At 42.9% G+C, this 14,504-nt stretch overlaps 2 protein-coding genes across 4 annotated transcripts in view; one reads left to right on the plus strand and one right to left on the minus strand.

Moving 5' to 3' along the window:
• The window catches only part of GNAI2 (G protein subunit alpha i2), a 159,268-nt gene extending 150,955 nt beyond the window's left edge, over positions 1-8,313 (plus strand). The window contains exons 6-9 of the mRNA XM_072989852.2: positions 2,880-3,009; positions 4,247-4,400; positions 5,836-6,061; positions 7,039-8,313. Coding sequence (XP_072845953.1) covers positions 2,880-3,009; positions 4,247-4,400; positions 5,836-6,026 — 475 coding nt within the window. The 3' untranslated portion in view covers positions 6,027-6,061; positions 7,039-8,313. The remainder of the gene's footprint in view (positions 1-2,879; positions 3,010-4,246; positions 4,401-5,835; positions 6,062-7,038) is intronic.
• Positions 7,125-14,504, minus strand: part of GNAT1 (G protein subunit alpha transducin 1) — a 116,793-nt gene continuing 109,413 nt past the window's right edge. For 2 of the 3 annotated variants that reach the window (XM_078385507.1, XM_072989853.2), the window contains exons 7-8: positions 13,884-14,037; positions 7,125-11,358 (exon numbers count right to left, since the gene is read on the minus strand). In XM_078385507.1, the coding sequence (XP_078241633.1) occupies positions 11,168-11,358; positions 13,884-14,037 (345 nt within the window). In that variant the 3' untranslated portion in view covers positions 7,125-11,167. The remainder of the gene's footprint in view (positions 11,359-13,883; positions 14,038-14,504) is intronic. The other variant, XM_078385508.1, reaches the window with a different exon arrangement.

The raw sequence follows: 14,504 nt of genomic DNA on the forward strand, positions 1-14,504 counted from the left end.
CGAATTTTCCCCATAGGGACCATCACTAAGCAATTGCAAAAGCGATCCAAAAACATCATCGCAAAGCGATTTCTTCATTAAACGGAGTGATCTCTATGCGAGGCACCACTGTAAACACAAGCATATACATTCATGATAATAATGTTACTGATTTCTGATGGCAGCTAGAGTCTGATATTTGTGAAAATAAATCATTGTTTTTCCTTATTCAGACACTCTTTTTTTCTCTTTTTGCACCATACAATTCACACTACTTAATGAAAAGTTTCTTGTCATTTAGTTGTTCTTCCTCCACATAACTTCTTCAATTAGTAGCAGCTTTTGCAATGAGACTTTCACCAATACAGCCATTAAGTTACTGAAATCCTGTTGTGGAACTGTACATCATGCAGTGAGGATGATACCATCATGTTGATGATGTCACAGCCATTTGGGGCAGTACAAAACTTCCAAAAGCCTCTTGTAGGTCCATCCCAGTGCGACGACCATTAGTGGTGATTTTCCACCTTCAGATTGCTCCCCCTCCTGTTCCATGGATCTCTACAGATCCCTGAAACCTGAGGAAGGAGCCGTAAGTAGATTTTTATTGCCCTGAAACAGCCACACCATGGTCTCAACTGCTAGCTTCATCCTTGTTGCATGATGCAACAACATAAACAGGATTTCAGCCAATGTGATTCAGCATATACTTAGGCTTTATCAATTATGTTTTGGTCATAAATGGTAAAAATCCCTTTTAAAACCATCTTGATTGGTTTCTGATTTCCGCGCCTGACTTTTTATAATCTCCCAGGTGCATTGTACATTTCTTTTTCATTCGTTAAGCAGAACACTAGAAAACAAAATAGTACATTACTCTCTCATATTGTGTTCTCTAGTGTGTGGGTACCCAGACAAGCGTCAGATAGTGGTTTTATGAGTGTCACTTATTTCTGGGATGGCTGAGAAACTCCATTTCCAAATCCATTACCTTTGCTCTTTTCTGGGGATTCCACCTGTACCTTTCCATAGATCAGTCTGTCTCTTTTTGTTTGGAATCTCCTAACATTAGTGATAGCAAGGATTCCACCCACTTTTTATATATGAGAATACATTGTTTTGTTTGCAGTCATTGGAATTCTGTGCCAGTACTTCAGTTTTGGAACATATCATGCACATCCTTAGAAAGTCACTGCATGAGCCTTTGAGTGACTTGTTGTTCCATTTGCCACATTAAGATGTTTCTACAAAATCACACGTGAGTTCTTTCTGCACCTGTGTGAATGTCTTCAGAATCTTCTAGAACCTGTAAAATGTGTTAAAACATGCCCTGTCACCATGCATGCTCCTTACCTCAAGAATTGTCTCAATCTCTTTCTTTCCAGTACTAAGAGAACATCTCGGGAGTTTTTCTTAGACCCTAGCACCCTTCATCTATAGTCAAATCATCTTATGTATGGTAGTTCTTTGTTAGTTTCTCTTATTTTCTTTCTTTTTTTATCATTGTCATTCCTTTAAAAAGAAAGAATGGTGTGAGTCAGTAGTTTGTATTCACTTGTTTTTCTCTCTGGGCCCGTTCAAGAGGTGTATGATCTATAATATTGAAATCCCCCTCCCCAATGGACATTGAAAGTGGGTACCTTGCCTTGGTGAGGATCACCAAACACAGCATTACCAATTCTGCAATTTTTTTTTACTAAGATTGCCATCCCAAACGGACAGTCTCACTTAAAGTTTTATTTGTAGAAGAAGGCCTTTCAGCCTGTTGACATCTAAGGAGACGTCAGTTATGAACTCAAAACAGGCAACCTATCACTGGGCAAGGTTTTAATGGCAGTCATATGTTTAGAGTGCCATCAGATAAAGTTCTACTATAAGTGATTATTATTTGTAATAAGGGAAGTCACAACCTTAGTGACTGACTATCTAGGAGAGGTTTTAAAATGACATGGTTTACATTTTGTTGTTTCTAAATTTGTTTTACTAATGCTTTACCTAATTGTACCTTAGTATAATGTTATTAATTCATTTAATATTTGAATAATCCACTGTTTTTAGGTTTGATACTGTGTTTTAATGATGTAAGCCATCTAGGATCCTTTCTTACATTTTGAGATCCCCACCAGATAATATTTATTTAAAGTATTTTTACTCAGCCTTTCTCCTAAGCAGCACACTTTCTTAGGAGAAAAGTGGAGTAAAAATATTTTAAATAAATTTCATCCAGTGAGGAACTCAAAATGTAACTTTCACACAGATTGCAAGGCAAGCATTGTACCCTTTGTTTGGCCCAGCCTCAAGAGATCATTTCCTCATTTGGGAGGAGTTGTCTGGATGGCGTTTGGTGGTTGGATGACAGGACTTCACCACAAGCTGCTGTTCTTCAGTGTTACAAATGTAATCCTTTGCTTTGGCTGAACTATTAGTAGCTTTGTTGGCTTTGTGTTGGCCACATTCTTTGACTTGGCTCCCACATGGGCACTAGGCAGTTGGAATCCAGACATGCATTCTCTGCTGTCTCCAGCACTAACAAAAGAAAAGTATGCTTCTTCACTACTGAGATCTCCTGAGAGACAAAAAGTTACCCCCCCCCCCATTTCCCTACACCAAAGAGAAGTTCTAAGAAGAGTTCATCCAAGGGAATCAAACATATCCTCAGTCTGCTAGAGTTCTTGAGTGTGCTTCTGAAACACTTTGCATCATCCAGTGTGAGAGGTTTCTTTTCTGATTGGTCATCCTGCAGAATCAAACCTCCAGTTTTCCGTTGTACCTATAAAGTGCCTTCACTTTGTTTCTAGGCTTGGTAAAGTTCAACTTTCCCTTCAGGTTTCAATGATGTGATGCCGCTGTAATTGTGGCAGTATCCACCTTATGCAACTCGGTGGTTTTTTTGCTTGCAGGATGTTTGATGTGGGAGGCCAGAGGTCAGAGAGAAAGAAGTGGATCCATTGTTTTGAAGGAGTGACAGCCATCATCTTCTGTGTTGCTCTTAGTGCCTATGACTTGGTCCTGGCCGAAGATGAAGAAATGGTAAGGAAAGGCTCCCGTTTGCAATCCATATCTGAAGGGAACATGCTGGCTCTTCAAGATAGGAATCACCCACTTTTGTGTGTTGTGGGCTTTGGGTTGTTTGAGCTAACTTACATTTCTGCCTTTAACTCTATAATTATTGGAGTTTGGGGCGCTGAATTCTTCTTCTTTTTGACTGTCAGATATTCATTTTGTACACATATTTTAATAAAGGATTTCTAGGTGGTGCATGATAGCAAATGCAAAAAATTTATTGTGCTCTGAAACATGTTGTTTGAGGTAATGCATTCCTTCTATATATATACTGTATATATCTCAATCCCTTCTAGTGACCCTCCAGAGTCCTCTCCACCCACCTTTTTTTCTTTTAGCATACAATGCTCTCATCCTGTACCCAAAACCAATTCACAAAGATGGTGCTATGTTTGTTTCTTCATAATCAGATGCATGCTTGCATAAAATCTTAAATTTAAAAATGTACTGTAGTGCAGGTGCTTTTAGTGTACTATTACATTTCAAATAAAAATGCACTTTGGAAAAGTAATGGGATGGTAGGATAAGAGGAAATAAATATAAAATTACACATTTATACTGAAGCATTTAGTAGTGTAAACTTTGATTCTATGCATTGCATAGGATGGTATATTAAAATAGGTGTTAACATACCAGCATTTCTGCTCCTGTTCGGAGTCAGAAGTAGTCCTTCAAATGATATTGAACTGCAGTTCCCAGCATTCTTCACTGTTGACTGTGAAGCTTAAAAATGATAGTAGTTACAGTCCAACAACATCTGGAGGCCTAGACTTTGCCTGTTCCTGTTCTATGTTATTCTGAGTTCGATAAGCAAACATTTTATTGTAAAATTGTCTTTTGTTTGTTCACTGCATATGAACTCTGCCAGGGGAAGAGCTTCCACATGATTTGGACTACATTTCTGTGATTCACAAACATTTCCCACGATCCTCCTCCCTTTGTCTTCTTAAGCCACCCCCATTGCATAATCACAAAATGTATCTATTGTAGTACAGCTTAAATGTAATCCTTTTATGAGACCAAATTCTACAGTCTCCTAACATAGATCAGCTCTATTGTCTACTATATTGCCTAGAAATGGGAAGGCCTAAGTATTGACTTCCATATACTCTGAGTTTTCAACTCCTTTACCCCACTGTGTGGGGCATTGCTCCAAGTTGTTCTTGGCCTACTTCCTGAGTCATTGTGTGTGTTGCTGTGATAGAATCGGATGCACGAGAGCATGAAGCTGTTTGACAGCATCTGTAACAACAAGTGGTTCACGGACACCTCCATCATCCTCTTCCTCAACAAGAAGGATCTCTTTGAAGAAAAGATCATCCACAGCCCCCTGACCATCTGCTTCCCAGAGTATACAGGTAATGAGTGGTGTGGGTGTGTGTGAGAGAGATACTGAAAATATAACTGCCATGTCTCTCACATGTGGTTAGCCATAAACAGTTTACTCTGGCTGGAAGTATACTTCTGGTTCAGAAATAGCAGAGATCAACTGTGGGACAAAGAGCAGAGGGGCAAAGTCTGTGGCTTAGTACTGGGAGCAGCATAGCAATCTCCGTAAAGAAGACAAGAGGCAAGTTTCTGAGAACCATGTGGCTGTGCTGAATCACATCTTGTAAGGCAGTCATATGCCTGTTGGGGGATTCTGGGAGTTGTATTCCAGCACACCTTGAAGGGAACCATTTTCAGGAAGGCTGATTGGAAGAATATGTGAGCTTGAAGCTTGAAGCAGCATTGAGGCTGCTCTTCTTTCAGAATGCAAGAAAGGACAGCCAATGTCCATATTTTTGTAAAGCACCTAGTCCCTTTTGCAGCAAGAGTGAGCATGTGGATTGTCAGCAAGCATTGTTTTAGGACTCCACAGCCAAACTGGATCCTGTCTCTGGCATTTTGGGCTTTGTTGGTAGATTGAAACTGTCAGAGGCTAGGCCCGGAAGCATGTAGGTTAGCCAGGGTTCTGAGTTACATGCCACGTAAGGATGTCTGCTGCTTTTACCCTGTTCTTTTTTTTTTCAGTTGGGTTGATGATGAATTAATCAGCTCTTTTGTAGAAGAAAGGTATTTGAAATGGAGTTTTTAAATATAGCCAACGGAGTGCAAGTGTACACTTCTTAGGAAGTCTGTTCTAAGGGATTATTTTCTCTTGTTTCGGGCCCATTGGCTAGCTTTTTTTCTCCTGCCAAAAGCATGTAAACCACATCCCTGATGGATCTTTTCAGTATTGTTGTTGCATGTTATCTCATTGGAACCGACTTAAAAAGCTTAATAGGGCTTTCATGGTAAGCAAGATGTATAAAGAGCAGTTTTACCAGTTTCACACCCCCCGGTGAGATTCCATGGCTGAGTGGGAATTTGAACCCAGGCCTCCTGAGTCCTAGTCTGTCACTCTATCCACGACTACACCACACTGGGTACTGTAGCTTACCATATGTAATTTAACTCTATTGTTCTGAGTTCCATGAGAACTCAGGGGAAACCCAGGTTCCACCCCTTAGTGGGTCACCTTTGCTTTGAACTCCTGTTGAGTACCGCTCAGAGCAAGAAAACCGGGGGGGTTGGGGTTGGGGGGGGGAGGGCATCATACTTTTCTGTTAGGAGCTTTTATGGGTTAAAATGCTGACTGTTTACCCAGGTGTCAGGTATTGTTGACAGGCTCTTTTAGGGAACAGGGATTAATGCCTGAGTATCTTAATTTCCTTAGTAGCATGTTGGGGGCGGAAATCTCTGCATGGATGGAAGACTGAGTCAGAATGAATTCAAACCATCTCTTTCTCCCCCTCTTCTCGTCCTTTTCAGGGGCCAACAAATATGACGAAGCAGCCAGCTACATCCAGAGCAAGTTTGAGGACCTGAACAAGAGGAAGGACACCAAGGAGATCTACACCCACTTCACTTGTGCCACTGATACCAAGAACGTGCAGTTTGTCTTCGATGCTGTCACTGATGTCATCATCAAAAACAACCTGAAGGACTGCGGACTCTTCTAGCTCTTCGGGTGACACCTACTGAGGAACACAGGAAGGTGAGCACTGCTGGGAGGATAATGCAAGTATTTGGGGGGCTGCTTTGTATGATTCATGTCACACTCCTCCACTTGACGAAGGGAATACAGTGTGCCTTTCTGCTGCTTTGCGTGGAAATAATGTTGTGTGCAAGGCATCACTGCCAGGCTTGCAACATCAGCACTCATCTCAAGACCTGGGCTGCATCAAACGTAAGCATGGGAATAAGTATCTGAAATACCAAGATCAGATGGCTTCTGGGGAAAGGGGCTGAAGAATCAGTGGAGCCAAAGGTTTATATGTTGCCAAAGATGGTAAGGGAACCAAGGCTCCTGCCTTCTGTTTGCATGGATCAACTTCAGCTTCCCAAGAGTCAAAGCCTTTCTGGTCCTCGTAAGTGGAAGGAGCTCACAACTCAAGACCAAGCTTAAATATTTCTATTGTTTGGCACAATTCCCTATTCAAGAGTGTGATCCACAAGAGAGGCTAGTACCCATCTGGAACTCAGTACCAGGTTCAGCCGCTAAGGCATAACGATCACCAGGTTGTGACTTGCCGATAGATGGCAGTCTCCAGATGCTGACATGAATTTTGCTGGCCCTCTGACTCCCCTGTTTTCTAAGCAGCCATAAAACTTGCACAAATTGTGCTGACCTGTAAAAATGGCAAAATCTGTTCGGTTATTTTTAATGAAAGCAACAAAAGAGAGATCCAAGAGTTTTGTTCTAAAACACAACAAAGAAGGCCACCCCCACGAGGCAGGCTGAATGCGGCTTGAATCTGTCACAGCCACTGAACTGAGCGACCATGTGTGTCTGTTTATATAAATAATGGCTCATTCAACATGTAGATGTTCCTTTCTCACAGTTGTGCAAGAAGTCAGAGGCAGGAAGCCATGAGCTCAGCCTCAAGCTGTCCAGTACTGTGGGTGATGTTTCCTTCAAGACGCTGCAGTAAACTGGGGTGCTGACTTCCTTGTTCTCTTCCCCCCATGCAGGATTACTTGAACTGCTCCATATGAGGAAGAGGCTGGTGTTGATGAAGGGAGGACTGCACCATTCGATGACTTCTGCTTCTTAAAAGTTCTTTTGTTTTTGTTTCATTCCTTTTAATTTTTCCTAACGATGAGACTTCAGCGATTCCGCTGGTCCAAGAGGCACCTGTCTCCATGGCTTCCCCTGCTCTCTGCTTCCCCACTTGCCCGTTGCAGGCCGTTTGTGTTCCCTCCATGCACCCACAAAGCCTTACTGAAGCACCAATGAGTGGTGGCCTGCCATAGCTGTAACATTTCCATGTAGGTCTGTTCTGTTCTGTTTTGGTTACCCTAAAGTGTGGAAGGTAGCAGGTCAAGGGGCTTTGGACATGTTTTTTAATGCTCTTTCCTTGTTTTTTGAGAAAGACAAGAATTATTACTAATTGGTTTTGCTTTGCTTTGCTTTTTTACGTCCAAACAACCCTCTGTCTGGCTCTGCCAAAGCAATCCACTGTCTTGTTTGTTTTTCCACCTTCCCTGAAGGGGCAGGAGCTCTTGCTACGGAGCAAACTGCTCAGCTCCTACCCCTGCAATTTGCACAGACCAGCAAGAAATCGGAAACATTCCTCAAAAAGCCAATTTGTGCAGGAAAAGTTGGTCTATTTTTTTTAAAAGAAAACCTTTTTAAAAACCTTATTTAAAATGTCCAGTAGTTAACGATTGAGTTGCCCACTACAAGCTCATCGTCTCTAGTAAATTTTGTGCCTTGAGGGTGTCTGTATGTTTACATCTGTTTCTTAGTTTGCTTCTGTGTGCATTGTGTTTAGATTAGTGTAAAATAGTTCCCTGTCCCCTGTCTCCCCCCAACCCCATTTCCGTCCCCCCCCCAGCCCTTCTCTCCCTTTCTGCTGTGGTCCAGGACAAGCTTTTTAAGAGGGGGCAGTGCCCAGGGATTTTAAAACATGTTTCTTCATGGCCACAGAATTAGGTTCCTAAGGGCTAAGATTCCACTAAAGGACTAAGCAATGTCAAGCTCAACTTCTTTCCATTCCTTTGATGCCCTGCCCCAGGACCTGGGGGCGCTCCTGAGGTTGCTGTAACGTCAGGCCTATTTTAATGTATTTTCTTAGCTCTAACTGTAGCGTCAGTTGAGGAAACACTGCTGTATGTAAGCGGTCCTGCCTGCCGTGCAGTCGATGGGCACCGGGCCATTAGTAACCGTCAGACGCAGCCTAGCTTTTATCACAACGTTTTACCAAATTGTTCACATGGTTTGAAATAATAAAAAGTAGAAAGAAAGCTGAGTTTCCTCTCTATTGCTTCTTGTGCATTACACACACACACACACACAATTCAGTGTGGGCTTTTTCATCAGCATGGGAAATTGATTTTGCACATCAAATTGCTGAATCTGTTTTGAAGCCAAGCCAAAAAAAAAAAAAAAAAAAAAAGACAAGAAAAGAAAAGAAAAGAAGAGGTGGCTTCACAGTCACAGACAAGTTCCATGTCATGCAATCATTCTGGGATCATTCACTTCAAGCTTCTCGCTATTCATAGGCAGTTTGATTAGTTTTCTGAACTATCTGCCACAGCCTTCCACTCTGTAACAGCGGAGGCTGAATTTTGACATTTGGCACCATGCCCTAGAGAGGAGAGACTCCCTGTTGTATTTTGAGACCAAGTGTAGCCAAGGATGTTACTGCATAGGCAGGAGATACTGTCTTCTTCCTCTGTTGGATTTCTGTGTCAGTTTTCATAGTTCCTTTTGAATCAAAGTCCAAAGAGTGAACATCACGCAGAATACAATGACCCAAGAAGCATGTAAGGCCTGTATAAACACAGGCAAGGGGGAGAAGATGCCATGCGCTGAGGCATGAGAAACCCTAGAATTCCCATATACTTTCCTTTCTTCAGAGCAGCCATTCTCATATGGCCCCCCTGGGGAGCTCTGGCACATTGGAAGGTGGCCACAGACTACAAACAGTTCTTCACACACCGTCTTATAAGGTTTGCTATATGATTTACACACTTTGCCTAGACTGTCTGCAAGATCTATTCTGGGTACTGTTTGCACATTTTCCATAACATTTGTTTAATATACACAATGGCCATTTTTCACGTTTTCTCTTTTCAGCCTGCATTGACAATGCACAAGATACGTCTCTGTGTGTATGTGTTATTTTCTAACGCTTGGTTCCTCACAGTACAATTCAGTTTTCAAAGGAGTTTGCAAAGTTCAATCCCTCCCCCCCAAAAAATTTGTAAGGGGACATTAGTTCCCAATTGATTAAAAGATGGCAAAATCACAAGGCTAATGTCTACAATACATCTGAACATGCTGCTTTCAGGATGAAGCCCAGTCTGGTATCAAACCATAAGCCCCAGATGGCAGCTGGATCACATTCTTTGCTCTTGGAATGTAGGCCTTAAGAATTAGACATATCCTGATTTTGGTAGATGAGCTACACAGATACATTCGTCATTATCAATTCTACAGTTAAACAGATATGATGGACCTCTTAGTAGGTAGTTATCTCTTGTTAAAGTGAGTCCTGTGTGGTAGTTTAAGGCCCACATGCTTGTGCACCAATGGTTGGTGCAGCTGCACCCACACACTGAAACCCACCCCCATGTGTGGGTGAAACCGGAAGAAAAGTCATACTGGAGTAAACCATGTTGAGCAAATGTTTTGTTTAGCAAGAAATAAAGCCTGCATATTGATTTTGACTTTGCTTCACCCACGACTCTGATTTCCATGTTTCTTTGGGGAAAAACTGTCTCAGATATGTCTTCCTTCAATATCAGAATATTTTTGTATGGATTGATGCAACAGCCGTATCTTCCTTTGTGGAAAGTGCAAGACAAACTGCTTGCTCATGGGGCCTGTTTCTGCAACAGCCTAGCATGTGCTCACAATTCACAGGAAACCTTGTTCCACAGGAGATAGCAAGAACAACATGGTGTTTCATGGTAGGAAGACAGGAAATTTCAACAGTTAAAAAAAAATGGCAGGCATTAACAACGCACAAATGCATCATGAGAGGGAAGGCCACACAGATATAGAATTGTGAGGCCCAGCAGTGGCCTAGCTAGAAAGAGGCATTGTGGAAGCCAGGGTGTGTGTGTGTGCTGTTTCCTGCTCGAAGGTGGGTATTAAAGAAGAGGTAGAGGCCAGGCCTCCTCAGGTATAGTTGGGAGGCCTTCCAATAATGGTCTCAGACTTGTAGGAGCCAATAAATGCCCATGACAGGATGAAGATCCTTTTCCTTGCTATCTGGACCTGCCTTCTCCCTGTCCTATCCCATACGAGTGAGGAACTCCTTCCTGCATGCCTGGGTCACTATTCGAAGCAGCATTCTCTGTCTTAACGTAAATGGATCTTGTAAGGCAGTGGTTCTTAACCTTGGGTTACTCAGGTGTTTTTGAACTGCAACCCCCAGAAACCCCAGCCAGCACAGTTGGTGGTGAAGGCTTCTGGGAGATGCAGTCCAAAAACACCAGAGTAACTCAAGGTTAAGAATCACTGATATAAGGGACTTATGTCCATTTCACACTGCCGAACAGGCAAGGCCACTTTCCATCAGAAGGAGCAGGTGCACCTGGAAAGAAGGGGAGAGAGTGGACGTGTTACTACGGGAGAAGGCAGGATGTGTTTAGTTGTTCATTTCCCCTGGCCAGCTAACCGGGCTTATCACCTCTATCACTGCCCAGAGCCTCAACCTCCTATGAATTTAACAAGTGCTCTGCTGCAGCAGATGAGAAGCCATATGGCCCTGCCATCTGCTTCCCATGGTGGGAATGGGAAGCCTCAGGGAACTCTGCTTGAAACCACCAAGCTTCTCCCATTGCTGAGGGAATGTGTGAACACTCTGACCTATCAGGTCAGAATTTTGGTCCACCTTATTCAGTGTGTCTGGCTTGACAGCAGCTTGGTGGTGGCTCACTAGTGGTGTCAAGAGTTTACCTTGCTACTCTCCAGCAAAGGGTTGCATTACCACTCCTGCGACTTAATAACAAAATATGATGTGTCTCACCATTTAAACTGGGAAAGTAGGACAAAGTCAGAAGTCTTCCACATGCCCTTCCTGCCCACCCCCTGCCCCCGTATTTCAGCTGGGCAAATTTGACCAGGTTAGAAAGCCAAGAACCTGCATCAGAAGAGGCCACAGTCCTTCAGGTTCTCTTTGATGATGATGTCAGTGACTGCATCAAAGACAAACTTGACATTCTCTGTGTCGGTAGCGCAGGTCATGTGTGAGTAGATTTCCTTCACATCCCGTCTCATGTTTAGCTCCAGGAACTGCACCTTGATATAGGCTCCTGCATCCTCGTATGTGTTGGGGCCTGTGTCAACATGGACAGTTTAAAGAAGCAAATTCACTAAGGATTAATGGTACTTTTTCTGATTCTACATATACTCAGTAACACTTCTATTCCATAACCTCAAGGTGGAATGGATGGCCCTTCTCTTTTCCCCACTATATTCCCCCAACAACCCTATGAAGTAGGTCAGGCTGAAGGAGATTTACTAGCTCAAAGCTATCCAGTGGATGACATGGATCAGTGGGCACTAGAACCAATTCTCCGAAGTCCTAATCCAACTTTCTAACTATAACACCACCCGGGCTCCTTAATACCACATAAATCTTCCTGCTTTCAAGAGGAGTATGGAAATTCACATAATTTCCATACTCCTCTTGAAAATTCACGTCACAGTTTAGGTGGTCTTGAATCTGGACAATTATACGTCAACAGTGGCCCAGGGTGAATTTACACAGGGAAGGCTGGTTCACCAATGACATCTGTTCCTGGAAATATGATACTTGGCCACAAGGACACAGACCTTAATTACATCCCCTTTGATCTATAGTGAGGCACTCATGTAACCAGTATAATTTAACCAGTATTGGTTGTAACCTCTAAAATGAGATGTATTTGACTTAGGACCTAAAGGAGTGTATTCTCCCAAGGGGAGGGAGGGTTCTCTGGATCTGGTTCTTTTTGGAGGTATAGCTGGAAGGCAAAATAAGGCCTTCCCCATGGCTGTTTCCAGGTTCTGGGCTCCTCTCAACTTGTCTGTTGTCCTTCTGTCAGCAGAACAATGTATTTTCACATGCAGGACTTTAGCATGCAACACAAACTGTCTGCTGAAGGCTTTCTAACTGGTTTGAGCCTATCTTACAACCTTTTCATATGGTTTTTTTTTTAATGTTTTAAGATTTATTTTTAATCTGTATTTTACTATTGTCATCTGCCCTGCCCCTGAGCACTTATTCAAAAACAAACAAACAAACAAACCAGAAAGAGGGACGTAAATTAGAAACTTTGCTAACCAGGCAGACAAAAGTTAAAACTTAATAGGAGGAGCCCATTTGCCTGATCTTCCCTGATCATTAATAAAGGAGGTAGCAGGGGCCAATAATTAAAATAAGATGGTTATGGGGATAAGCATTAGAGCCCCCCCACATACTCCGCCACACTTACTTTCTCATAGCCTCCAGCACTTTCCCTCTGTGTGAGCTCACATCTAATCCAAGAGCAGCCAATTGGAGCCCATCTAAGGCAAGAACAACTAAAGATGGCCACAAGGAGTCAAGTGGGACATGGTTAGCACATGTGCACACCTTTTCTGTAACTGTCCTGATTTACCTTGCGTTAAGGCTGAGCCAAATTTAAACAGATATCTCCCTTGTGCCTTAGCCATGAGGTTCTTATCTTTACATCTGCACATGGGAAGCAGCTGGAGAAAATTCAAAGCAAGCACATGGCCCAAGGCAAAACAGATAAGCAAGCCATCCTTCCCTTGGCAGAAACACAATGGAATTTTAAAAAAGAAAAGGGGAGGGGTGGAGGGAACACAGGGAACTCTGTTGACTGTGTTTGCTGGACACCGTTCTGTTCTACCATGACTAGGCATACCACATCTGAAATGCCTAGACTGAGCCAGGGGAGAAAGATTTATTTCTCCCCAAAGCAATGTGAGAGAGGAAAAAATGTAAAGAAATAAGTCATTGGATAAAGCCAGGAGTACAAAACCCCAAAGAGGGAGGGGGGGAGAGAGAGGCCTTGGAAAAAAGCTGGAGTCAAGATGCTGAATTCTGGCTTACGTGGCAGAAAGGGTGGCCCATTTCTCAGAGCACTGAGGCCCCCTTGTGTTATATCTCCAAAAGCACTTTGTTCTCAGAAAGGCACTGCAAACGTAATGCCATCATCTCCTCACTGAGGTCTCATTCACCAATTAACACTATAGGATGAGGCAAATTGTTCCTCTCAAACAAAACTGGAAATAGTCTACTTCATCTATTTTCCTTTTCTAACAGATGTTTGTGACAGGACCAAGCCTATCCACGGACTGGGAAGGAAAGTCCCTGCTCCTCCTCCTCCTGCCTTCGCTCCTCTCCAGAGATGTGCAGTTTTAGAAGAGGTAGCCGTGTTAGTCTGTGCAAGCCTATTAGGCAAAATCCAAAGAAACAAAACAAGACGAGACAAAAAGATAGGCAGGACACCTTAAAGACTAACTGATATTTCGCTCAACATTTCATTCTGTTTCCATATGTCCAAAGAAGTGGACATGCTTGCAAAAGCTTACATTAAAATATAATAGTTCGTCTTTAAGGTGCCACATGTTTTTGTCCAAACATGTAGTGATTGAGCCATTGTTTCAGGCAAATACAATTGTGTTGGCCATCTAACACAATCATTGCCAGCACAGGGCAGGGGAGATGCAGCTAAATTAAGCACGACAGATTTAGGACAGATTTAGGCACACGACAAACATGCCTCGAGGCGTGGTTGGCCCTAACAGATTGGGCTGAGGAGGTTGCTGTCACTGTATCCACATATACGTGTGGTCTGTGCTGGGCACTCACCATCATAATCTGGAAAGCAGATGCTGAGATGGGCTTTCTTGATTTTCTCCTGGAAGACATCTTTCTTGTTGAGGAAAAGAACGATAGAAGTGGTGGCGAAGTACCGATGGTTGCAGATGCTGTTGAACAGGTGCAAACTTTCATGCATGCGATTCTGGAAGGATAAGCCAAACCAAGAACCAATTTCACCCAGGACCCCCATGCAAACTTAAATGAGAAACATGGCTCCTCTTCCTTTTTTGTGAATGAAAATATGGACACATCTAGGTGCACCCACGCACTCCTACTGCTATCTCTTTCCTACAAAATTTTGAAAAGCTGCAAGAGTCTGCACTAAATCCAACACTGCTATGCTATGCCCCACTAGACAATTTCATCCGTGTTTGAGGCTGAAGTCCCAAGTGTGTGCAGCATGGGGAAAAGACACTTCTTGCAGACTTTTGAGATCACAGGCTTGACTGTTGCTTTAACAGATTTAATTATCACTCCCAGCCCTTGTTACATACAATTTTCAGATTGGTGTTAACTCCATCCTGTCCCAAGTTACTCTTGTTGGGATTGCCTTCCCACAAGACAGCTTGCAGAACAAAAAGCACATTCCTGAATAGGGCTTCCCATTTA

The sequence above is a fragment of the Pogona vitticeps genome, chromosome 2 (assembly GCF_051106095.1).
Source record: "Pogona vitticeps strain Pit_001003342236 chromosome 2, PviZW2.1, whole genome shotgun sequence".
NCBI classification, from domain to species: Eukaryota; Metazoa; Chordata; class Lepidosauria; order Squamata; family Agamidae; genus Pogona; species Pogona vitticeps.